Source organism: Coloeus monedula, assembly GCF_965178545.1.
Source record: "Coloeus monedula genome assembly, chromosome: Z".
NCBI lineage: Eukaryota > Metazoa > Chordata > Aves > Passeriformes > Corvidae > Coloeus > Coloeus monedula.
This window is the reverse complement of record NC_138822.1, coordinates 5,030,425-5,056,511: the sequence shown is the minus strand read 5'-3', so window position 1 is coordinate 5,056,511 and position 26,087 is coordinate 5,030,425. Positions and strand designations below refer to the sequence as shown.

The following is a 26,087-nucleotide window of genomic DNA, read 5'->3' as shown; positions in this document are numbered from 1 at the left end:
TGGGGAAGTCACCACGCCCCACAAGGAAGCCATCACCTCAGCCCTGTCCCCTGCCAGCAGCTGCGCCTGTCCCCAACCCCCCAGCAGACCCCTCCAGCCCGGCCTGGCCATCCCACCAGCCCCGCATCGGGGGCTCCCACCCCTGCAGCAGCCTGGTGCGGGCAGCGAGAGCTCAGGACACGGCTTTGTTCTCCTGCAATAGGACTTTATTAACAGAGACTGCAGCAAACAATCGTAACAACGGACAAACTCAGAAACATTGATAACAACGAACACAAAACTATTCTTAACAGGAAACAAACACAACAATATTTACAACAACAAACAAACACAAAAATATTTGCAACGAACAAACGCAAAACCACTCTGAACAAGAACTACCACCCCAAAGCCATCCCAACAAACCCCACCGAGCAGCCGAGGCGCATCCGCAGCCAAGGGAAGCCTTCCTCCCGTTCCCAGCTCCAGCGCTGCCCCGACGGGGCTGAGAGACCCCCGGGCGCTCACAGGTCCCGCCCGTGGCTGAAGAGCGCCCGCCGGCCGCGCTCGCGGAGCCGCCTCTGCCCGCGGAACTTGCGCAGCTCCTCCTTGAACGCGGCGTGCCGCATGGGCCGATAGTCCCGGGGCTCGCAGTGGCTCTGCAAGGCACGGCTCCGTCAGCCCCCGCAGCACAGCAGCCCCCGGCCCTGGAGATCCCCGCCCGTGGCGGCGAGGATGCTCAGAGCCACAGCTGCCCCTCCCCACCGCCGTGTGCCCCCGCCACTTCTTCCCTCTCGGCACCGACCGCCTGCCACCGAGGGGACACGGGGACGGCACTCACCGGGAACTGAAAGAAGAACTCCCGGTAGCCGCCCTTCAGCACGTACAGCTCGGGGTAGTGCAGCTGGGGGTACTCGTGGCAGCAGCGATCCCTCTCCCGCAGGAACTTGCACCTGTGCCACGGACAAAACGCACGGCATCACCCCCGTGCCGGGATCCGGGGCTGGCAGAGCCCAGCCTGCCCCCCGGGCCATCACTCACATTTTGGGCCCCCGCTCAACAGAGAACTCGCAGTGGAAGATGACGATCACCCTCTTGCTGGCGTCCAGGGGCACGATGGGCTGCTCCAGCAGCAATTCCTCCACGTCCCGCTGCAGCGGCAGGTTGACAGCGCCCTGCGGAGGCAGAGAAGGCGCCTTTTCCCCCTCAGTGTCCCATTTCATTCTCTGCAGCGACTCAAGGACGCTGCCCCCAAGCCTCCCCCACCAGCACCGTCACCCGCGGCACTGGGACACCGTCACCCTCCTCCTTGCAGCTGCGAATCAACCCTTCAGGGGGTAGCTCGGCACTGCCCAGGGGCTGCTCCACCCCACCGGGCGGCTCAGTGCCCTCCGGGCGGGCTGCTCGACCCCTCGCCGTGGGCTCAGCACCTCTGAGGGTGCCTGGGCTTCGGACACCGCCCTTCCTCCCGGCCCCAGGGCCACGAGGGGCTTCTGACCTTGACGTGGCCGCCCTCGTACTCGTAGGGATAGCGGCAGTCCGCGACGATGCTGCTCTCGATGCAGCTGCTGAAGTGCCCCGTCAGCACCGCCGCCAGCTGCGGGGGGAGCGCGTCACCAAAGGGGGGGACACACGGGGGACAGGGGGAGAGCGGGCAGGCAGCCCCTCGGGGCGGGGGGGCCGGGGAGGGGCTGCAGCCCCCTTACCGTCTCAGGGGAGATGTACTTCAGGCCCGGGTCCTTGCCCTCCACCGTCGGCAGGAGGTGAGGCTGGAACAGACAGGCTCTGGGCTCAGCCCCATTCCAAGGACACCTCCCAGGCCTGCAACCTGTCCCCCCAGCCCAGAAGCCCCCGAGCGGCCAGCTGTGCACCCGCGGGAGGGGAAGGGCCACATAGACGGGGCTGTGACACACGGGCGGACCAGAGGAGCGGCCATGGGGCTCTTCATCCACCGCAGGGATGCTGCAGGCTGGCAAGCAAGGGCCACCAGCTCGCTTTGGGCTCTCACAGCGCTGTGGGGCTCCAGCCATGCTCCCCGTTCAGAATGATGGGGGCACCCCCACACCTGCCCCATCCTCGTGGCCCTACCTTGGAGAAGTCCCCGATGAGCTCCTGGTCATCGTTGGCCAGCACGTTCTCGATCTCCTCAAGCCGGGCGGACCGGGAAGGCTCCAGCCACGCTCCCTGCCGAGGCACCACCCAGAGACACCCCCAGATGTCAGCAGCGGCTCTGCCAGAGCCGGGCCGGGGCCCAGGCCCGCCAGGGACAGGCTGGGTCTCACCCCACACCTTCCCCAGCACCCACCGGCTCCACCGACGCCTCCTGGCCAGGGCTGCCGGCCACCCTCCTCTGCCGCTTGGCCTCGACAGGGCTGTCGCTGTCCGAGAGCTGTCCCCGCTTCAGGACGGGCCTGGGGACACTGCCCGGCTCCGAGGGCGAGCGGGACAGCTGCCGGCAGTGGCTGCGCTTCCCCGGACGCTGTGGGGAGAGCCCGCGCTGCTGCCTGGCGCTCTGGCAAGCCCCAGCACCAGCAGGGCAGCGGCCAAGGCTCCCACTCCCCGTGACCAAGACAAGCCCACAGTCTCTGGCCTGCTGCTGCTCACCAACCAGCGGCCCCAGACCCCCCAGTGGAGACCCCAAGAGGGGATTGTGGGGCTCTATCCACTTCCCAAAGGCTCCCACGTACCAGCTTTGCCTCCTCCTTCCTCATCACTGGCGTGCTCACCAGGTTCTCCTTCTCCTGGGGCACGGTGGCATCGCTCTGCCAGGGCAGCAGCTGGGGAGACTTGGGGCACAGGCAGAGGAGATCGTGAAATGGGCACAAGTCCTGCCAGCTGCTTCCCACCCGCAGGCAGGCACGGATCCCATACGCGAGCTCCATCCACCTCCCGGTGCCTTCCAGCTTTGGAGACGCACGGGGTGTCCCCGTGACCCCCCGGCCCGGCCATCTCCCACCTCCGCAGCTCTCCAGGCCACGCGGGGAGCTCGGAGCGGCAGCTCCCATGCGTGCAGCCCCGGCATCACCCATCGCTGCTGCCCTCCCGAGCCCTCCAGCCTCTCTCACCAGCAGCTCTGGTGCGGCCCAGGGGCTCTTGGCAAGGGGCTCCCTCCTGGCGGCCCCATGGCTCCGCTGGCCCGGCCTCTGCAGCTTCTTGGCGACAAAGCCCTCCTGCAGCGGGGGGGACACGGCGTCAGCACCCCTCTGTCCCCTCCCTGCCCCCCAGCTCTCGCTGCCCCCCTCACCTCATCCTCGGGCTCCCTCCGGCGCCGCCGCGCTCTGTCCCTGCGCTCCTGCAGCTGCGAGATGTTCTTCAGGACACGGCTGCCGTCCCGCTGCCACGGCTGTGGGACAGCCAGCGGTGAGAGGTGCGCACCAGCCCCGCCCCCTCTCCTGCCCCCATCCTCCTCGTCCCGGCTCGCCCAGGGACTCGGCAGGATCCTGCCTCGCTCTGCTCAGCCCTGCACAGCCTCCAGCACTCACCGGCAACGAGTGCATCCTCTGCCGAAGGAGCTTCCTGCTGCAAGAGCCGGCAGAGGAAAGGATCAAATGACAGCAGGTGGCCTGGGCCGCTGAGTCCCACCCCTCTGCCATTGTCACCTCTGTCCCCCACATCCTCAGGGTGGGGTGAGACCTCCCCGGGGCTGTCACAGCTCCCCAAAGGGACCTGGGGCAAAACCACCTCCAGGCACTGAGGAAACACCAACGGCCTGAGTGGGACCCCAGCAGGGGGAACGGGGACAGCCTGGCTTTTGGCTGTGGGACAGGGACAGCCTGGGCACGGGGACAGCCCGGCATTCATGTCCTGCGGCAGGGACAGAGCCCCTCCACTTACTCCTTGAGAGCTCTCCCGAACGCCGGCATCGTTCTCTGGAGGCTGTGGAGAGAGCAGAGATGGGGTCAGTGGCGGTGGCCCAGCTTGCCACCCCCCAGGCACAGACTGGGGCTCACAGCTGGATGCACAGCCCCCAGCAAGGCTGAGACCGGGCCCTGCTGCGCGGGGGAGGGACAGGGGGTGTCCCCGGGAGGACACGGGCATGGGGCCGCTCACTCTTCCTGCGCGGCCGCGGGCTTCTGCTGCGTGGGGAAGTCCGGCTCCAGTCCTGCGGGAAGAAGGCACTGGGCTAGTAGCCCCGCTGCGGGGATCGGCCTCCTGCCTCCTGCCTCCAGCCCCCAGCCCTGGGCACTTCGGGGCCGGGCACGGAGTACCCCAGCAGGCGGGTGCCAACGGCCCTGCGAGCACCGCTCCCCATGGAATGTCGCGTGTCCCCCGGAGCAGGCTGTCACCGCAGCGGTGCCCGGCTGAGCCCCGGGGAGCGCAGCTCTAGGCTCCCGCCCATCCCTCCCCACGAGCTCCCCCGCCTCGAGCCCCTCGCCAGCCCCTCGGCCAAGCCCTCCCGCCACATCCCTGTCCCCTTCAAACACCCTCTGCAGGACCCCAGGCCCCAGGGGACGGAGCAGCCCCATCCCTCACCTGCATCCGGGGGCTGGCAAGAGACCGAGTCGCGGCGACGGTCCGAGGCCACCGGCTGCGGGGACAGCGTGTGCCACAGCCGCGGCAGGGGCAGTCCCCCGTGGCCCCGCTTCGGGGTGTCCCGGTGCCTGCGGGCGGTCAGGACGGGGCAGTGTCAGCGCCCCGCTTGGCCCTCGCCCCTTCTTGCCCTGCCGGGCCGGGGCCAGGAGCTGCAGCAGGGGATCCCCAAAGCGTCCCAGCCCCCTTTGGCACGGCCCCGCCGCCGAGCCCCGCGCGGAGCAGCCGTGTCACGTCGGGGCAGTCCCGCGGGCGGCGGGCGGCCAAAGCCACTCCCAGCCGCTGCCCCTCGGCCACCCCCTCACCTGGCGGGGCCCGCCGGGTCACCCTTGTCCAGCGGCGTGAGCGGGGCCGTGCCCGGCGAGGGCAGCGGGGAGATGGCCGCCAGCCCGGGCAGCCCGCGGCCGCCGCACAGTGACATGGCCCGGGCAGGGACCGAGCGAGCGAGCGAGCGACGATCGAGCTCCGGCAAGAGAGCGGCGCCAGGGGACAGGTGGCAAGAGATGATAGGAAGTCGGAGGTGCAAAGAGATAACAGGTGAGAGGTGATAAGAAGGGCCAAGAGGCGATAAGATGCGCTAAGTGGCGATAAGAGGGGACGAGAGGCGACAGGTGACACCCGGCCCGCTCCCGTTTACAGTAACAGCAATAACAACAACAGCGGCGCCCGCAGCCAATGGCAAACCGCAGCCGGCACGAGGCGACGCCCCCAGCCAATGAGAGGTGGCGCTGGGCGCGAGGGGACGCCACCGGCCAATGAGAGCTGCGGAGGGCGCGTGGGGGCGGAGCCTCAGCCGAAGGGGCGGTTTATGGTCAAAGGGGAGGGGCCACACAGGAAAGGGGCGTGGCTAATGAGGAAGGGGGCGTGGCCAACGAGGAAAGGGGAGGGGCCAACAAATGAAAGGGGAGACGAGAAAAGGGGCGTGGCCAGCCCTGTCCCCACGCCTGGCGTGGCCGGACCTTGTCACTGCAGGGGACACTCGGTCACCCCTGATGGCCCTCGTGTGTCACCTGCAGGGTAATAAAGCCATGACCTAACTGTTATTAAAAAGAAACAGCTCTTGAATGTCCTAGAAAAAATGGTAATTTATAGAACAAGAGGAAATTCAGAAATTATTACAGAAATGAAAAGATTTAAAATTTAGAAATTTGGAAATCCTGGACACGGAGATAAAAGACCTTTGAGCCGTACAGGCTATGAGCCCTAGGCCAGCAATCCAACAGCACTCTGTTGGCTTTAGCCATTCCAAAGGCAGGAATATTTATTAGGGTCTCTAGGGTGAGACTTGGACCGAGAGTCACAGCGCCAGCTCTCGCCTGCGCCTAGTCCAAGGAGAAAGGACCCTCCCTCCAGAGGAGTTTGATTTTTTAGAGGCTTTGTTCCCTCCCAGATCCGCCCACAGTCCAGCCCACGGTCCAACCCACGAGGCTTCACTTGACTGGGTCCGGTGGTTGGTGAGGTAATGAATGCTCTGTATGCAATGGCTCGGGGTTACTCGGGCTCAGTCCTTGGGGTGATGGCACTCATCAGAGTGGCGGGAAAAGTCCCTCATTTGCATTCATGGTTGCCGTGGTGTGGGGTTACAGTCCCTCAGAGGGGGTCTAAAAATAGTCTGGGAGTTGTTAATATCAACACTTAAGTGCTGCAGCTTCTGGAAGGGAGACACAACAAGGTTCTGAACTTTTCCATGAAACATTAGAACATTAACTAATTTAATAACAAGTGGTTGATAGAAACATCCCACTTAGATCTATCACTGATAGCCCTCGATATAATTATTGTACCTATTACTTGAGGGGTGTAAACAATCAGTAGTGTTAAAAGCCATCACTGAGACAGGCAACCTATTTGTAACAAGGAACTTTGAATTTAACACTAACCAACCACCTTTAAGAAACCAGAATATGTACTTAATTATTTTATTAATTTATCATTTGAATCCTAAACAACTCAGCATGCAAAAGCCAACCAAGTCTACTTTATGCATGACCTAACAGCACCCTGAGAACCAGGCCATGGCACTGAGTGCCACGTCCAGTGTTGAGAAAGCAGGGTTGAAATCCTGGAGGTTGGGTTTTTATTGGTGGAGTTTCTGGTTTCTAAAGGCACTTGTGAACAGCCTGCTCTGTTCACCTGCTGAACACTTTTGTTTCTGTACCGGACTTCAAAGAAACAAAATCAGTTCCTTGACACTTGTGCTTAAGGGCACTTGATTTCTTTGCTCTTCAAACGTGCCCTCGACATGGTGTTGATGTCCTGGTGTTGATGTCCTCGGTGGTTCCAACCTGCCTCAGTGTCATAGGTTAGCGAGCATAGTCCCGGAGGTGATGTCCTTGCTAAGGGGTGCTTACAGTTTCCTCTGGGACCTGATAGAACCTATCAGCTGGCCAGTTTGAATATGGACAATTCTCTAAGCCACTTAAAGTTGTGACCGCCTCTGTGATCCACACTTAAGAATAGACAAACCTCCCCCCCCAAGCTCTCTCTCGTTTCCAGTGCTGGGACAGGTGGCTGCGGGCCCCGTGTGGGGGCCAGCGGGCCTGGCCAGGCCCTGCTTGGGCCAGGCTGGGCTGGGCCACGTCTCCAGGATGACCCCCCCCAGGCAGGGCTGTGGGCAGCCAGAGCGGCTCAGAACCACCCCCCCCCCCCCCCACCCCACTGTGGCCAAGATTTCAGCAAAGCGGCACCTCTGTCCGGCAGAGGTCAGGTGACCAACAGCGATAAGGAACATTCCAGCTGCAAGGCCGAAGTGAGATTAACCCTTTTATTGCTGTGAAGAGCTGAAAACCTGAGGGAAGAGAGAGAGGAGATGCTTAAAGCTGAAATTCTGTTGTGAAGCTATGCTATATCAGAGTATCCTGCTGTAATTTCATGAAGATCTGGGGGGTGGAGTGTTCAACTCGTAAGCAAAAGCACCTGCGCTGAGATAGGCAGATGCTGACACAGCTGTAATTTCATGAGAAGTTTGGACAGGGAGAGATGGACCAGATGAGGACTTTTGCTCCAACTGGGAAAGGAGAAAACCTCAGTTCCTAGAGATGCTCCCAGAGATAGTCCTAACAATGAAGATGAGGAAGACCCTTTGCTCCCAGGGAAGAAGGGCCTCTGTTTTTGTTTCTGAATGGCTCAACCTTAAAATTGTACCCCAAAAAACTTCAAGAGTGGACCCTCAAAAGCAGTTGCGGGAAAAGCTGCAAGTCGGGGGAAGGGACTCACATGTGAGCAGAGAACCAACCCGGGTGGCTGTCTCGTTGTGATAATGTTGTCATAGCACGAGCAAAAAGAGACTTCTCTTTCTAAATGGACTAAACAAGGTTATATGGCAGTGGTAAACAGACTGAACATCTTAAGGGTTGTCTTTTTACATTGTCAGTGGGAGAAGGGAGGAAGGTGGGGGGAAGAGGAGAGTTCTGAAGGTGGTATAATTTTCTTTCTTCTTTTAGGTCTGTTAAATAAACGTCTTTAAATTCTTTCAAGTTTGGTGCCTGCTTTGCATTTCTCCTAATTCCTATCTCACAGGAGATAAACAGTAATGAGTATTTTGGACCAAACCACTACAACTGGGAAGAGGTACCTTGGTTAAAAACCCCTACTGGTGAGAAAGACAGTCAATCAGTCAACAACTTTTATTGACTAAACACTGGCATGGGTTTGGCCCTGAAGCACTCGCCCAGCTTGTCCTGCAGGTCTCGAAGTGGTAGAGCCAGAAGAATGAAGCACAGTTAGAGGATATTTAACAGCAGTGGCTTGTGATATGATTTGCTGAAAAGTAATCAGATACATCAAAACACTTAATGGCACAAAAAATTCCCATTAAAATAGCTCTAGGTGAGATGTAGTTTAGAAAGAAAGATATGCAATCCAGCAAACTGAAATACACTTACCAAAAAGGGAAAAATAAATGGTCATTTAACAGAAAGGGTAATTTCTTTTCCTTTCTTATCTGTAATACACTTTTCTGAATATAATGTGCTAAACTTCCAGTTAACTAATTATCTTGAGCTTTTATCACTTCAATCTTACTTCAAGGTTGGTTTGTTTCAGTTTTTTACCGTACTGCTCACAATTTCCCCTTGTAGTGCTAATTTAATCATGCCAACTTTACTTTCGAAGCTTAGTATTTGCTATGAGGCAGTCTCTGAAAGGTCTTTGAAAAGAAAAGGTTTGCAATTTTATCAAGAATTAATTTTCTGCCCATAAAACTAGCCACCTTAGTGTAACAAACAGTTGCTTTTAATCAAGGTAAACTCTCTCCCCTCTCAAATTAACTCAAGAGAAATACTTGACTTCCACTTAGGTTTTTATTTGCAGAAAGGGTATACAGAATATATCTCTAGGGCTGTCACACTTACTACATTTTTAGAAATTAGTGTTTGTTACACTAGTTCAGGTGCATTCCTTGTCACACTAGTCACAAAATCTGAATCCAGAAATTGTTCTTAATGAAGTAATTACCACACTGAATCTCTAATCTCCTACGGACATACAGTTTAAGTATTACTTTCTGCTTAATAGCCCAAATTCTTGAAAGCTATGTGCAGTGTGCCACAGGGCTGTGAGTCATGGCAGGAAATGGGGGCCTTTTCTGCTTTTGGTACTGCCATGCAGTGGTTGGGAGGTTGGGAGGAGACAGAGCCAGGACAGGTGACCCCAACTGACCAAAGGGATATTCCAGACCCTGTGGCGCCATGCTCAGTGTATAAAGGAGGGAATGAAGGAGGAATGTCTGGAGTCATTTGAGTTTTGTCTTCCCAAGTAACCATTATGTGTGATGGGGCCCTGCTCTCCTGGAATGGCTGAACACCTGCCTGCCCATGGGAAGCAGTGAATGAATTCCTTGTTTTGCTTTGCTTGTGTGCACAGCCTTTGCTTTCCCTATTAAACTGTCTTCTTCTCAACACATGAGTTTTCCAGCTCTCCCCCTTCCAATTCTCTCCCTGATCTTTCTGGTGGGGGAGTGAGTGAGTGGCTGCATGGGGCTTGGCTGCTGGCTGGGGTTAAACATCTCCTCACCAGTGCCTTCTACACAATGACAGTAAGTACTGTTTGCTATTTTCAACAGGCCTCAAGTCTGAGCTTTGTCTAATACCTCTTCACAAGGTAATTTTTCTTCAAACTATTACCAGATGTGTTGTAATAAAAATACTCTAAGAAGCATAATCTGATTTACCTGAGTGACTGGATGATGTTTCTCAACAATGACTGAACTCATGGGTGGAGCAACTCCCATCACTGCTAAACTCCCAGAAGCTCTGGATCTTTGTCCCATATCAGCTCGGCCTGTGATTCAAGCAGTGATTGTTCTTCCTGCTTTCTGTTGTGCAGATGTTATTACTTTTGCCATGGGCTATAAAATAAATCAAGTATTAATTGGTAAAAAATTCTAAACATAATAATTACGATGCTCTAGGATTTCTGCTCAGTTTTATCTGCCACATGCTTAAATGGAACTTGTGATGAGGCAGGTAATCCAGTTACATTACACAGGACTGAATTTGCTCCACCTGGCTGCAGCCAGGATGACTCCATTTTTTTCGACTCCTAAGAATGAGACAGCATTTCAAGCAAATGACTTCTGTCCTGAGGGAAGTAAGACTAATTTGACAAAAATCAAGCAGCATGGATAGTTTAGCTTTGGTCACCAACTGCATGCTTGAGTGACAGCTGAAGGTACTTCCGCCACTGTGGAAATCCTTTCTAGCAATGACAGAACAGAAATAAAAAAGCTCCCATGTGTACAATAATGCATCTTTCTCTGACAGCTGATAGCAAACTGTATCAAGTGCTAGAAAAGGAGGGCAGTTTAGCACTAAGCATAGAAAAGGGAATGACAGAAATTTCAAACAGCAGTACAAGACAAAGCACTGTCCATAACAAAAGGTTATCAAGTCAAACACTGATTGTTCCTGTTGCACTATAGCTAAGTGTGCATGCACTCTCCTATTCCTCATTTTGCCACACTGCCCTACCTACAAAAAGAATTTAAAACTGCTCCTAGCATAAATGGGTTTATGTGACATAAATGAGCACTTGCAAGCTAGTGTCTTCGTACTGCCACGTAAACTCTATGGCAGTGCCCTCAACTACATACCTGTGTTGCTCTGAGAAATGCACAAATAACAATACCCAAACTAATATTTGTTATGAATATGCCTTAAAAGAAGAAAAAAAGTTAATTTTAGCGCGTTCCCAGTTTTTGAGTTGATGTCACACCAGATCCTGCTGTGCTACTGATGATTCCTGGAGAATCAGCATCTAGCCTGGTCTCAGGAGTGCTTCCATGAGCCAGGTGGCTAGAAAACTGTGAAATGAAACCAGAGTTCACAAAGAATGAGTACTACTTTCTAAAAAATACAATTTTACTCCTTAGATAGTCCGTTTTTTGACTATCCCAATTACCCTTTTAATTGTAATGTCTTTGCAGATATCTTACCTCTAGTGTTACTGTTAATTGTCTAATTTAAAATTACTTGTCTAAAAATAGTAGAAATTGTGTGAATAACATTTGTCACTATTAGAATTAAAAATCAGGAGAGAGGCATGCACATCATCTCTGTTTTAACCTACTCACCAACATGATACTGTTTTACAGTGGCAAGGTTTTCAGGATGGCTCCAGGGCAGCTCCAAAACAACCATGCCACTAGATGATGATCTGGCTAAGTTGATATGATAGGACAATAAGGTGAGTTCCCTCAATGTCTATATGTGTTACCCCCCTAAAAAAGAAGTTTTAACTCAAGCCAGCTTTTCATCTTTTCAGAGTACATTAAATTCAGAGGTTTTTTTAAAAAAAAAACCTCTTAACAGCTTTTTTCCAGAGAGAACCTTAGAGAGCAAATGATGCTTATTGTAGTGACCTTGTCTTCATTAGTTTAATGCATTTTCACTAAAAAAAAAAAAAAAAAATGAAAGTACAGCAAGCCACAGCAGCTGTGTCCCAGTCACTTCATTTTCACAGTGCAGTCTGAACACACCTGCAAGCTTCCTTTTAGACTTGGACTTTCTTCAAAAAAGCCCAAACCAAGGAGTTTCTTTTTTGTCACTAGCAAATACAATTCTGTTCCAGCTACATGCTTACCATGCCTTCCATCTGAAGAGAAGCTGCTGGTGGAGGTAGTGGTGAGGGTGGATTATGCTGTGAAGGAGGTGGCCCTCCTGCACCGGTGGGAGCATTATCATTTCTCCTGCTTCCTGCATCTATTATTAGAAACAAAAAGTAATGGGATCAGCACATAATCTAGCTAACCCTAAGGGGTGGAGATATGGGGGAAGATAAATTACAATAAAAATTTTAGTATTTCTTTGGGATTTTGTAGACTAGAATAAAAAAGATCAGGCTGTTCTTTATAGAGGTAGGTAGGTAGGTAGGTAGGCAGATATAAACAAACATTCCTGTATTTTACCCATCTTTTGAGGTGCTTGTAAATGTTTTTCAAGGGGCTTGTTTCTCAGTTATGTCTCAACATCCCCGTGGCACATGTCACCTACTTGTAGTGCAAAGAACTGAGGTTCTTCCTACTGCTTGCCAGAACTAAAACCAGTGTGCAGGAGGTGCTCTTATCCTAAGATCCAGTTTAGATAGTGTCTTGGGGTGACTTTGTGATGTTTATCCCATATCGCTGCCCTATACCCAGAAATTAATTTTTGTGCTTTTCTATGCCTTTAAACTGAGCCTGAGAGGGGGAAGGAAAACTGAGCAAAACTTTCTCAAAGCAGTTTGCAGCTTGTTCAAGGTCACACAGAGATAGACACATTTTTTCAGCTGCGGCAGGAGACCGAGGCAGCACCCGGCTTGCTGCTTCCCAGTCAGCTTTGGGCCAGTTGTTCAGTTTCTTTTTCTCCAGAGACTGAGAGTTGAACTTTGCTTTTCCTTCCCTGGAATTTTGGATTTTCTCCCTTTTCTACTGGACTGCTTCAACCTCAGAGCACATCGGGAGGACTTTCCACCAGGCACAGAGGGCCTGGCCCTGGGCCAAGCCCCAGCTCCGAGGAGACCAAAGGGAGGACTCGAACACTTTTCCCAGGTTTTATTCTCCACAGTGACAGATTTTATTATTTAGCATTATTATCCTTTTCCCATGTGTTTGGTAAATAAATAGTTTTATCTCCTTCACTTTCCTTCGAGGAAAATTTATTTTTCCCAAACCTGGTGTGGGGAGGGGTGGCTGTGCCTTCTCTCAGAGGACGTATTTCTAAATTTGGCCAAACGAGTACAAAGAGGAAAACACAAAGGTCATACTAGACTTCTCTGAGAGCACAAGATCCTTAAGGGGGCTTACTGGTAGTAAAATAAAATGTTACACATTAGCAGCAGCATCTCATCCCCAAATATAAAACTGCTGGACAGTGGCCTCATCCTGGCTGGGACAATCTACAGGCACCCTATAGCTCTCATGTCCCTGTGAGGGTAGGCTGGGTAAGCTTAAGCTTGAACAAAATCCATCTGGGATACTTTTATCTTAAAATGCAGACACTGGGGATGCCAGATCTGCAGACATAAGCCCAGTCTCTTTTCCAAGCCGTTCCAGCCTTTTCCTTTTAGAATACAGACTTTATTAAAGGAAGAAGAGAGAGGTATTCTTATTTACTCTCCTATTTCTGAAGCAGCTGATGCCAGCAGGAGTTCCAGGATGAGAGAAATTTGCTCATTCCAGGGACTAGAGTGACACCGTGTGGTAGTCGTGTTTGTTTTTTTTCATTCTTAGCTGAAAAATGGAGGAAAAATAAAAGGAATGTGCTTCAAATCTGTGCAATACTTGTAGATGTCAAGAGTAAAAGAATGCCAAAATATACATTTCTTACATATCTATGTATGTACACACACATTAAGCTTAAGCACAGACAGGACCAATACACAGTTATAGACCAGTCAGATCTGATCTATGCTACTGAAGAAAAACAGTGTTAGGATTTTTATAAGCAAAAAGTTATGAATTTTTTGGCTTCAGTGTTCCTCTAAATACATAAAAAGGTTAAAATAATCTTGATATATTATTAATTAAAAAGAAAGTCAGCAAATTAGGCAGATAACATTTACACCATCAACACTGACACTAAATATTATGAAGCCATTAAGGCTGTGATACATGCACACTACTAATAAATGCAGTATAATGATATACGATATGTATGTTATCTGTATATTGTGTGTATATTAATTGTACGTTAAAATAACCTAATAATAAATTTGTAAAGGGGTGAAATTCTGCTCTTATATACAATGACAGTAGGTGGCACTGCAGTGTTCATATAAATTTATAATTACTGACTGATTCTGGCACATGAAGTTTTGATACACACAGATTAAAAGACTAGAAACAAATCACAATCATCTTCTCTGATGTTTGCAGTCTTCTGATGTCCTGATCACTGTTCTACCTGATCAAGAACGCAGATCGACGGTTGTTCAACCATATTAAATAATTATGTAACTAACTTCATTAAAACCACATCTGGCTGTAGCAAGAAAAAGATAGTAAGCCTAGGGCAGGGGAGAATGTGGTACAAGAGGTGGTGGAAGATGATGACCTGCTTAGGACCGAAACACAGTCTGTGAGATGTTATGAAGCCTGATTAAAACAGCATAATAGCAGATACACAAAAAAATAAGTTATGGGTAGCCTAACATCCAGCACAGCAAAATCTTTAGGTCTTGCTCTGGTCTAGAGTATCAGTTCCAGCTTCTTAGTAAAAATCAAGCAAAATCTTTGGTCCATGAAACTCAGGAGTTGGTCACAACTATTCTAGAGCTCAGTTTTCTTCATTTCCTTACTACATACCCTCATTTTTATAGGTCTACAGAAACAATGCTTTCACATGAATCAGTTACCCTTCATTATCAGGGAGACCTGTTGTCTGTTGCATGTTTTTTGAAAACAATAAACAAACAAATAAAGGATAAAACTTCAAGATAGAATAGTTCTTAATTAGTACAAAAGTACTAATTAGTGAAAAAAAAGTACCTGGGAAATGCCCTGTAATTTTATTCCCAAACTCAGTATCTTCAAGAAATCATTCATTCTTAACAGTCTACAAATACTGATCCTATGTTTTTACTAGCACACAGCTACTACACCTAGCTGATGTCATATTAATTTCCTAAGCAACTACACAAATACCACTTTTACGTTTAACAGGCTTCGACAGCTGCTCAGGTAAGTATCCTCTTACATTTTCTTCAGGTTACTATTTCCTCTTCCTAGCTACATTTTTTGGTGAAGAATTTTTCTAAAGTAGTTCAGAAACTTCTGTGTAAGACTGTTAAATTTAGCAACTGAAGTTACTTGTCTAAGGCTATTAACCACTGCTGCCAGTACAGCTGGTTGTTGAGCCACATGCATAGCTGTGACACTCCTGCTAGCACAGCTATTTTCTCTTTAACGTAGGTTGCTGCACCAGCACGATTATGTTCCCACTGCTACAGATTGTCCCACTCTGAGGGGTGTGATTTCATTACATCATTAAGCACGTGCAGCTCTTCCCTGTGTAGCTACACGGGTTTTACGAGTATGCTGCTGCTAAAAATAGACTGGTGTTTCCTGTTCTGGCACAGAGTTACAACTAAATACAGAACATGAGAGATTTGCTTGCCCTTTTTACATTCAAAAGCAAGATTAAAAAAGAAGGGAGAGCTGGGTAAAGATGATTCATTGCACCCTGAGATTCCAGAGCATAAAGGAATTTTCAGGATTTTGTCCTCACTGCTCCATAACCTGGTGTTTTAAGAAGTTTGCCACCTCTGACTTCTTGTTCTGCCTTCAGCTGCAGGTTACTACTCTCTCAGCAATGTGGGATGAAGAGAACACATTCCTACTTTTAGTTACAGCAGTATGAAGTTCAGCATCAGAGTATTTCTCAACATATTCAACAGGACATTTTAAAGCAATAAAAGTTTAATAAACTCTGTATTGCCACAGATTCTCAAATGAAAAAAAACGAGAAAAGAAACTCCATTAATACAAACAAAAAATCCCAAACAAATCCAACAAAAACGCACACACACAACCAGATTAAAGCTGCTATTCATACTAACCAGGATCTGGCCTACTGTCCTTGCTTTGAAACATGGACATTGCTTCCAGATTCAAAGCACCTACACCACGCATAAAGGCTTTCTTCAGGGTGTCTTCATAGTGATCTCTTTCACTGTGCAGTCGCAGAATCTCAGCTTTCCTCTGTTCCAAAGTAGCAGTTAACTACGAAACAGAATGAGGAAACAGCTCTCTCTTACTTCTGAATGCAAACTACATATTCATCAATTAACTTTAAAAATTGTTTACTATATTTACAAAGGTATTTTCACTTAAAAATCTCTGCTTCACTGGAGATGAAAAGCTCACTGCAGTTTCTTTGTAATACAGCACAATATTAGTACTAGAACATATCAAGGACAAGACTGTATTCAAAACCCTACCTAAGCAGAAATGTATCTTGCAAGCTTTTGTCTTTTAGAAGTTGGCATCTGGGCACAACCCAGATTTCTGCAGAAACATGGGCTCATTCAACAGAAGAGCAAGTGTTCTCAGACAATTATTTAAATATGGGTAAATTTTCATCACCAATCTCTCTTCTCTAGATACTGTAAAAAACTAAAAATGCTGAGAAAAGAACAGAGCAAGTTGCTACTTATGGTTTTTGTGCTGTTAAGACACATTTGGTAAGTCTGTTCTTAAAGTTCAAGGTTTAATTTCTTGCTGAAATACAACTCTTAAAAGTTGTATTTCAAAACTGATTACTTAGCATGTACCAATGCACACGTTGACAATCTCATCTTAAGATCTGAAAATTCTTTAAGAAGCTTAATTGGCAAGCTGAAGAAAAATCAAACTTAATTTCAGCCTTTAACAGAGTAGCTATTACAGAAAAAAAAAATTGTACTCATCATGACCATTCGTAACAAGAATGGTCTTCTATTCCCACTGTCTTCTTTATTAAGACCTCAAAATGCACAGCCCATATTAACAGGAAGCTGTTAGAAAACTAATGGTGTCCCACCGGTAGGCAAACAAAAGGTTTGCGTCGTTTGAAGAAAGTCCAGTTTATTTCATCTGTGCATGCAGATGGCAACATTTTATATCAGATGCAGGGAAACAAAGTCACATCTGAAAACGTAACAGAGATCTTAGATCCATTCAGATCTTCTTGCATACTTGGGAGCTCTGTTCTGCTGGAAAATACTCAAGTTTGTTAGGTTTTCTGAGAAAGAGGTACTTTGGAGGGACAGGGATTGGGAGCGAAGGAGCAAAAGAAGGGAAAAAAATTGATTTTACCTCTGCAATTTTGGCTTCATAATCATTGGTCAGCTGAACACACACATCTTCTGCCCTTAACTGACAGGCTCTTGCTACTTTGTCTTTCCATCTTACTTCACTAGCAGAGCGCCATGCTGCCCACACTTTCTTCATCAAAGCTCTCCGGAAATGTCTGTCTGCTATGCTATTTGCATATTCCTTAGGAAGTAAATACAACCATATCACACAAAAGTTCAGGGATGATAAAATCTCAGTACTCCAGTGTGGATGATTGTCTTACAGCTTATTACACAGACCACAGTAGGAACTCCTTAACTGAGTTATGGGTCCTGCAGTGAAGTGTTAACACAAGCAGTGTCAGCAGCTCAGTGTTGCCTCTGCACATGTGCCATGGCACATTACTGACCCCAACACGAGAAACTGTGTTTGTGAACTCCTAGGCTGCACACAACAGTGGTCTTACTGTTGGTTTAATGGCACTCAAACAACAACCTCACGCATACGGTGTAAGCAGGCATGTGTGAAGCCATTTGATGGGTATGTGCACATTTGGATTCACTGCAGGAATCATAAAAAATATGCAGTCACAAAGATTGCAGATAGTTAGCATAAAACACCTTTTGAATAAATTTACACTTCAGAATTGTTTAAAAACTACTTTGAAACAACTCTACTATTCTACTCTATTTCAATACAGTCAGCAGACAATGTTTTTTTTTCCCATTCCAGAGAGTATTCTGACAGCAATGTTCATTTTAGAGCTGATCTTTCCAAACTGTTATTTGACACTGTCAAACACATCAAAATAGAAACACTGTAATTTCTTCAAACTGTAACAGGAACTGCAGCAGCTCTGACTCTTTTGAGTTCAGAGTTTTCATTTTCATTGCATTCTTATTTTGTGCACATACTTCTTGTTTGGTTTTAACATGCTGAATCCGCCACATCGTAAACGTTCTCATCAACTCTACTCGCTCCTTTTGCTTCTCTAATGCTTGGGTCAAGTTAGTAATTACCTGCAAAAATATTAACACTATTTCAATAGCTATGATCATTGTAAGGTCAAATAGAATGTACTTTATGTCTCAATTATTTTTCACTTGAAGCACTTGCTTTTAATGGATGCCTTCTACTGAAACTTCCCCTTACTCTAATCAAGTAAGAAACAATCAGAGTTCAAACCAGAAGTAAAATTCTTGTGGCTTCAACACTCAGATTGTGGCACTTCCATTGTGTAGTTTTAGGAGAAGTTCAACTGAATTGCTATTTCCTCCTACATTTGCTGGTTTCTGAGCTACTTTCTCATAATTAAATGTTACTGTAGCATAACATCAGAAAATTATTTCAAAGAAAATTTTTAAAAATCAGAAACATTTATATTAGAAGATTTTTCACTTGTCGGAGCAGAATAAACAAGCCAAGTAGTTGCTACAAACTAGAAAATTCTTATTAAGAATTGTTACTCTCTTTAGAAGTTCTCATGAAAGATATTATATAGGCTTATAGCAACTAAAACATTTGAGAGGCAAGATGTCCTATTGGACAGAGACTGCAGCTGGGGACTTTTACCAGCAATCTCTAAATTTAATGAGTACACATAAAGCTGAGGTTCCCCAACTAAAAATTAAGGCAGATATGATGCAAATTGGTACACCAAATCTGAATATTTCTCTATATTTCTGCCTAACTTCTTAAGCTAGACTGCCATCAGTCACACATGAGCAACTCCAATGGTCAACAGCGACCTATCATGGGACTTTGGGGAACAATGTAAAGTTACTTTAACTACTGCATAAAGATTGTTGAGAACAACATTTTATGATATTACATGCTAACATATGTTAACATTATATTGCATTTGTTACAAGTAGTAATCATTGAACATACATTAATGAAACGAATGATACCTAAAGTTAAAAGAGAAAGCGAATTAAATCGATATATTATTTACTTTCATTGAAAAAGTGTCATTTACTAACATAAAAGTCAATTTTCGATGCTGCATGCATGCTGATACACACCAGAAGCCTTAGCCTAGGTCTATTTTTGTTAATTAGGATATTTTTGCAAATAAAAAGCATTTGAGATTTACAATGTGAAATAAGAATTTATAATACTTGTAATGTTTGTGAGGCTGATGGACTTTGGTTTATATCCATATCAGGATACAGCAGTTTTGACCATTATGGAGTGATATATGGAAGCATGGAAGCACTGCCACTTTCCATTCAGGTGGTAGCAATAGTAATTTTCTATTCAAATGATTTTTTTCTTAGAAACAGAACTACAAAATTGGCTGAAGAAATAATTTCTTTGGCAGCAAAAAAAAAAAAATAGAGCTTTCAAGATATCATTGAGAATTATGGCACATTAAATACAACTGACATACAATGATAGCCAACAGAATTAGATGTTAGAAATGTATATGCTGAAATAGCCATGTACATAGGTACTAGTTACATTGTACAAGACTAATCCTGTTCATGTAATGTTACAACATTTATATTTGCTTGGTCTGTAAGATTAGTCTGTTTTCCAAATGGACACAGAACATCATCTTCATTCATATTTTAACTCCCGCAATGTATGTTTTTTGAAAATGTCAGTAGGAATTACAAATCCAAACTCCATTAAATGTTCTCAAATACTAGGTTAAATGTTCAGGGTAGCAGTAAGAAGACTCAATTATGTTCTGTGATTGCAAAACTGCCAAGATTTTATATCCACTTTCACAGTACTAGTTAATTTTGAAGTTGTTTACATCATTGATAGCAGGAAAGTGTAAATCAGAGACTCCAAATGTCCAATCTTAAGAATATGTATAAATGTAGAATTCCTAAGAATCCTAAAATAGAGGCTCTTCAACACTTAGGAGACTGCTGCCCATTTAAAATTGAGGAAAACCGATCTAATAATTGAAAATTTAGAGGCTTTTAAAGTGTAGGAGCTAATAGACTCACCTAAGCCCATGTGATCTTCATGAAATAAATAAGAAACTAGTAGATTTTAGATTTAAGAAGCAAACAATGCAAAGTATGCACATATAATGTGCATTCATTGTTAGTATAGACAACCCTTTTAGCAACAATGATTATTTTTCTACTATACAGTCTGAATATATTATTTACTTCTCCATGTTACTTGCTTCAAAAATATTTTGTTCAAAGAGATGGTCCAGAAAATTTAGTGTGGATATTTTTAAACAGAGTATGAAAACAGAGTACCTCATCTTTCCTGCTAACAGAGATTTCACAAGTATGAAGTAACTCCTTCAGGTTTTCCATCTCATTCTGCAATTGTTTCACATGTACGCCATGTTTCTCTTTCTCTTGTCTCATTTGAAGCTCGTGATGTTGAATCAAATTAAGTTTCCAATTTTTCAGTTCAGTCAGAATATTTGTCTGAAAAGTTGAAAGGATGACAGTAACGCAATTAGTTTAAATGATTCCCTCCTCCCTATTACTTTAATCTTAAAACACTCAGCAATTAAGGAGACGCAAATATTTACAGTGATACCTTCATTACATAGGCTGTTTACAGCTATAAGTATTACCAGACACACTGAAGTATTGAATCATGATATCAGAACATCCCTAATGGAGACAGTTATTCCGAAGTTTTTGAAACAACATATTCTATGCTATATATGTTTATGTGCAATATGCAACAACAACAAGAAATACCATTCTCCCAGCAATCACACTGCAATTTTTCCTGCACTCACTCTACAATACAATGATATCTATGAATGATTTTTAAGGATTCCATACAATATAAATACCTTAAGACTTCCACTCCAGAGATCAAGTATATTTTCTACTTGAGTGAGTTTTTCCTCTGGTGAAGTTAATTCAGTCACTGAGGTTTTGCTGACTTCTCTTGGACCATGTATGGACCCTTGTGAAGAACTTGCTTCTGAAAGAGCAGGCTGTTCCATATGGGTCTGCTTCATTGATGTTGAGACTAAAAATGAAACAAGACAATAAGGACTGACACTCTGGAAAGGCTAACTGGTCCGCATTCTGGATGGAAGTCAGAAGCCAGGCAGTGGTGAAAAGGAAATATAATATTTATGACATCAGAAACCTCCTTTCACCACATAAGAAAAGCAAACCAATTCAAATACACGCTTCCTGGACACAAATATATTTAAACTGACGATCCTATTGTAACATTAGTAAATTCAAAAGTGCCGCTCCCATAAAATACAGTATCTTAATATAAGTTAATTTGAAAGAAAATTATCACAGCAAGCACCAAAAATACAGACAGAAACAACACCTCTAAGTAAAGGGCTCTTGACAATTAATATCTCAGGTCAAAAATATACTAACTTTTGCCTTTTTCCTTAATGAGTCTGTAAATGCCTGAGGTCTGTGGCGTTGCCTAGCAAATTCACAAAGGAGCCTGTGGATATATTTCCATGTTAATATGTACCTGCATCCATTTTTCTTAAAGCCTTCAATTTGTTAATCTAATTAGACCTTAAGCAATTTGAGAAAGGAATTATCTACCATGAACTTTTATAATGCCTTACACAGTAAGTCCTCACTTTGAAGAGTTGTGGCTAGCTACCACTACAAATTAAAGTTAATCCCTGCCCAAAAGCTAATAGGCATACATTTGAGCTGAAAATAAAGTTAATATTTAAGTAAACTTGGGAAATAAAATATTGGTTTATATTTAGTTATTCCTTACAGAAAATTTATTTGAGTCGACAACTGAACAAAAAAAAAATGGAAAGAAGAGGTATTAGTAGATTCCTGTTAATAACAACAAAGAGGACAACTTCAAAAGAATACTCCCTTCTTTTCACAAACAGGGGAAACCACGAACATTTTAGTCTTCACTTCTGAAAACAAATATTGTCTGATGGGTACTATTTTTTGGTTCAACCTAGAAGAGATAAGTTTAACTGTCACAAAGCAGTATCTTCAGTGGGCACTAGAAAAGTATGTTTCTAATTTATTTAAGGCAGAGCCTGCTGGTTGATACTCTTTCACAGCTATTTTCACTGTTAAGTCTCCTGTCCCAAGGAAATGAGAAGAGCTGTCTGGCCAATACTCCCTGCCACGAAACTACTACACTCGTGCTCCAGAACAAGAAGGAAACAAGGAAGAACTGTGATGCAGAAGCAGTTACAATTGCTTTTTGGTATTTCTCCCAAGGTAATACACAACCACACATCATAAAATTAACATCAGCTTGAGCTAAATAAGTCCCATCTAACACACTATTTCTATAGACTAAATGTCCTGTCCTATTACAGAAGCAAAAGACAGATTATTCCCTACCACAAAGTATATTAAAATCAGGCTTTAGCTTTTTTTCAGTTTCTCTTGAAAATGACAGAAGTATGGCTTAGGTAGTGGCAGAATTTGAATACTTGTTGCTTGTAAAAATCTCCCAAATATGTGACATGCCAGACAGATGATCCAGATTACTTGAAATGCATCTAATTTATGTGATGAAGAACCTGCCTGGCATCTGACAATAAAATTATCTGGCACTGTTACCATGGTTAAATATTCACAGTTCTGCCCTTCACCACTTTTCCCCTTTCCTGCATGCTACTCCTTCCTTCAGTTGTGACATGAAATGCATGAAGCTTTATTTTTATTTTTAAACTTTTACTACTTGGTTAGATTATGCAGATATCCAACCTACACAGCGCAGTTTGTAAGATACTTTGCTAAAAAAAAAAACCAAACAAACCCAACAGAACCAAATGTAACCAATCAAACCAGGATATTAAAATAGACTGACAACTGCCATAGTCTGAGAATCACAGTATTACTAGTTCATCACTCTCTTCCCCTTAATTCTCCCTAGGAACAGATTATCCTAACATAGCTTTAATTTCTCTCATTTACCATAGGATGTATCATATCTTCATTGAATCCACCAAGTGTATCTGTTACAGGTTTATATGATCATGTTATGGAATTCATCTTAGCCTTCCAGCATTGCTATAATTTTCTAGTTGTACACATATTAATTTAATTCTTATTTCTAATGCTCTCCTTCTGTCTGTTCCTTCCATAGAATTATATGATGTTGTTCAGTTACAGTTTGCTAAGGCATGAAGGATATTGGAACCATTTGGATACGGTAAGTATAGAAATGTACTTTATTAAATAATCTCCACATGCATTTACTGCAACATATCTCTAGATAGAAATAATGAAATTAGCTTTTTATCCAGATGTCTGTTACTACTGTTGGGTTTTTCTGTGTTGGTCTAGTATCTGACTTTTCCTGCTTTTATTAAGTAAACAAGCTCTGACAGACTGTTCTCACACGTGACATGCTATCAGTGGCCCAAGCTGAGCACAGCAATTTGCTGAAATGTTGTAAGAAGTCTAATGGATATATATTGAGGACTGGCAGGCCTGAAGAGAAGGAATTTTTCCACTGTTTGGGTATGAGTCATCATTGTGCATCTCTGCAAAAAATAATTTACTGCTCCAATCTTAGTAATTTTCAAATTTAATCAACTAAACTGGTAACAAGAACAGGAAATTAAGTTTTGTGTTTCAAAGTTTAAAAGCATTTGGACATTGAACTGAATTGAATAGTACAGCATGTTTATTTCAATTACTTTTCTTATTTGGCTGAAAGCTGTTAGGGAAGATACTATACTACTACTTAAATTTTCTGCAACAAATAGAGATTACTAGTAATCAGACTTCTACCATCATAATGGTAGCATCCAGACCAAAGAATACTTCATAAACAGAACTTCATTTCAGAAGGCATCACATGGCATTGGAAACTCTGTTGGTCCCAATAGCATCAAACGGAGAAGGGGAAAGCCCATTGCAAAGTTGAGAAGCCCTGCGGAAGAGCAAACGTTCAGGTTTTAACTCCACGCTCAGCACAAATATTCATTTTGGTTTACAGAGTTATAGAACACTAACCTAATAATTTATGATTTTGTTTTTTTAACACAGTAGCAGCATTAGAGCCAAATGTCAAAAAGCCTGATTTTTAGTGTGAACAAGCAAGTAATGCCAAAAGAACAATTAACCATCCTTCAGAAACAACCTGGTAAACAATCCCACCTGATCAGCATTAGAGGTATAGTATTAAACTTGAATTTAACTAGTTCTCTCACAGTTCATTCAAAGTCTTGTTATTACTGTCATAAAAAAAAGAAGGTATTCTGAGGCCATTAACATTGTGGCCTTCAATACACAATCACCATCAATCAGTACTAGTGATTATACAGAAGAGTTCAAGATTTTGATCAGATATTTTCTTAAGGGCTGAAATAATCTTTCCACAACTGGATTGTTTCAAGGTCTATCTCAAGGAAGTATGAGCCATCTCTCTCCCAGGCTGAGAAGACAAAGTGATATTTTGAACAGCAAACACATATATTGATAAAGTAGGAAAGTAAAGGAAGCTTGTTTATAGCACGCAATTGATAGAAGCAGGATGAGCCCGTGTAAATATTCTTTTCTATTTTCTGGGAAGTTCAGAAGCAACTTCTTTACTGTTTTTAATAATTTTTTTCCCCATTTTGAAAATAACAGACAAATAGTATTTTGCAGGGTGCTGCCCTTTGCAAAGATAATAAATATCTGAGTGGTTCCTTGTAATGAGCAATACAACTCTTTTAATGACAACTACAATGCAAAATTTTTATCACCATCTGCTGACCCACTCCAGGGGCTCCATGTCTCTCTTGTCCTGAGGAGTCCAGAACTGGACACAGCACTCCTGGGGTGACCTCTCTAGGGCTGAGTACAGGGGCAGAATCACCTTCCATGACCTGCTGGCAATGCCCTTCCTAATGCCCCCCAGGATACCATTGGCCTCCTTGGCCACCAGGACACTCTGCTGGCTCATGGACAGCTTGGTGTCCACCAGGACCCGCAGGTCCTTCTCTGCAGAGCTGCCCTCCAGCCGGTCAGCCCCAGCCTGTGCTGGTGCCTGGGCTTGTTCCTCCCCAGGTGCAGGACCTGGCATTTGCCCTTGCTGAATTTCAGATGGTTCTTCTCTGCCCATCTCTCCATCCTGTCAAGGTCCTTATGAAGGGCTGCAGAGCACGCCTGGGTGTGTTGGCCATTCCTCCCAGCTTTGTGTTCTCAGTTAATTTGCTCAGGAGGCATCTGCCCCTTTACTCATGTCATGGATGAACAAGTTAAACAGTTCTGGGCCTAGTACTGAACCTTGGGGGACACTGCCAGTCATAGAACTACAGCACCTGCCAATAGAGGCAGGCCACGTTCGTTCCCTTTAGCTGTACCCCCTTGCAAAGCAGCGCTGCTCACGCTTTTAACTCCTCACTACAGCACCTCCGCAGCTGCCCCCGATGCCGGCAGCGCCAACACCGCTGCGACCGCGGCTGTCACTGCAGCCGGGAACAACAGGGACAGTCCGCTAAGCGTCCCACAGACACCAGGGAGGCAGCGGGGAACACGACAGATCATGAACAGGAGATTTTCCTTTTCTTTTCTTATACAGCGCTTTTAAGTCAACCAGCCCAAACACCGGGGGCAGACGGTGCCCACCAGCACCCTCAGGAAACTTGGGGTGGGGCTGCGGGCGGCAGCGCGGCCCGCGGGCAGGAGCAGCGGTGCTGTGGGAAGGACGGCGCGGCCCCGGCGCCCCCCGCCCACCTGCGGGCTCCGGCCGGCGGCACCGACGGTTTCAAACTGCCCGAGCGGAGGAGGAACCCCCTCTGCGATAGGCTCAGGGCGCCTTTGCAAAGCGCCCTCCGATTGGGCGGTTTGGCGGCGAAGCAGCCAATCGAATTGCCAGCCCGGGGCGCGGGGGCGCCGCCAGCCCCACCCGGCAGCGGCTCCTGCCGCGCGCTGATTGGCGGCGGCGCTGCCGGGGCTGGCGCGGGGGCCCGGCCGGTCGCCGGCGGGGGCGCGCGGGGCGGGGCCGTTCCGTGGCGCCGGCGGGGCGCGGGGCGGTGCAGGAGGTGGCAGGTTCGGGTCCCGCGCCCGGCTTTCCCGGTTCGCGCCCCGTGCTCGCCGCCAGAGCGCTACGTGATGGCCCTGGCGGTGGCGGGGAGGGGACTGTGCCAGCCTAAAAGGTTTGGCTTGGCAAGGTGGGGGAGGCTGCGTCTGTCCATGTTGGAGAGCAGCTGCTGAACGGGCATTCCTGTGGAGAATGAAGATTGAAAAAAAAAAAAAAAAAGGAAACGAAGAGAGAATTCCTTGGTGGAACTCCTTCATTCTTAAACGCTTCCATCTATGCTAATAATGAAGCTATAAACGGTCCCCGAGCAGGAGTTTTGAATAATTTTGCAGTAATGTTGCAGAAGGAGCTCTTGGCTTGTTGTTTCCAGCATTTCTCACCAGGGCAGGCT

The 26,087-nt window shown here is 46.2% G+C and overlaps 2 protein-coding genes across 2 annotated transcripts; both read right to left on the bottom strand.

The window, feature by feature from the left end:
• Window positions 1-503: 503 nt before the first annotated feature.
• On the bottom strand, window positions 504-4,930 carry LOC309584837 (M-phase inducer phosphatase 2-like; the record flags this gene model as incomplete). Its single annotated transcript, XM_082301133.1, has 15 exons — window positions 504-638; window positions 821-932; window positions 1,021-1,154; window positions 1,478-1,576; window positions 1,686-1,748; window positions 2,068-2,163; window positions 2,285-2,458; window positions 2,667-2,765; window positions 3,045-3,149; window positions 3,224-3,322; window positions 3,462-3,498; window positions 3,814-3,855; window positions 4,030-4,081; window positions 4,453-4,580; window positions 4,815-4,930. The coding sequence occupies 15 exons, from the start codon at window positions 4,928-4,930 to the stop codon at window positions 504-506; spliced, it is 1,491 nt and encodes a 496-aa protein (XP_082157259.1).
• Window positions 4,931-8,121: 3,191 nt separating this feature from the next.
• LOC309584836 (centrosomal protein POC5-like) lies at window positions 8,122-24,616 on the bottom strand (the record flags this gene model as incomplete). Its single annotated transcript, XM_082301132.1, is given in 12 exon segments — window positions 8,122-8,142; window positions 8,146-8,271; window positions 9,680-9,796; window positions 9,800-9,856; window positions 10,700-10,810; window positions 11,590-11,708; window positions 15,544-15,706; window positions 16,781-16,960; window positions 17,674-17,778; window positions 19,987-20,163; window positions 20,544-20,725; window positions 24,577-24,616. Coding segments are annotated over 12 exon segments (1,398 nt in total).
• Between the last annotated feature and the right edge of the window lie 1,471 nt (window positions 24,617-26,087).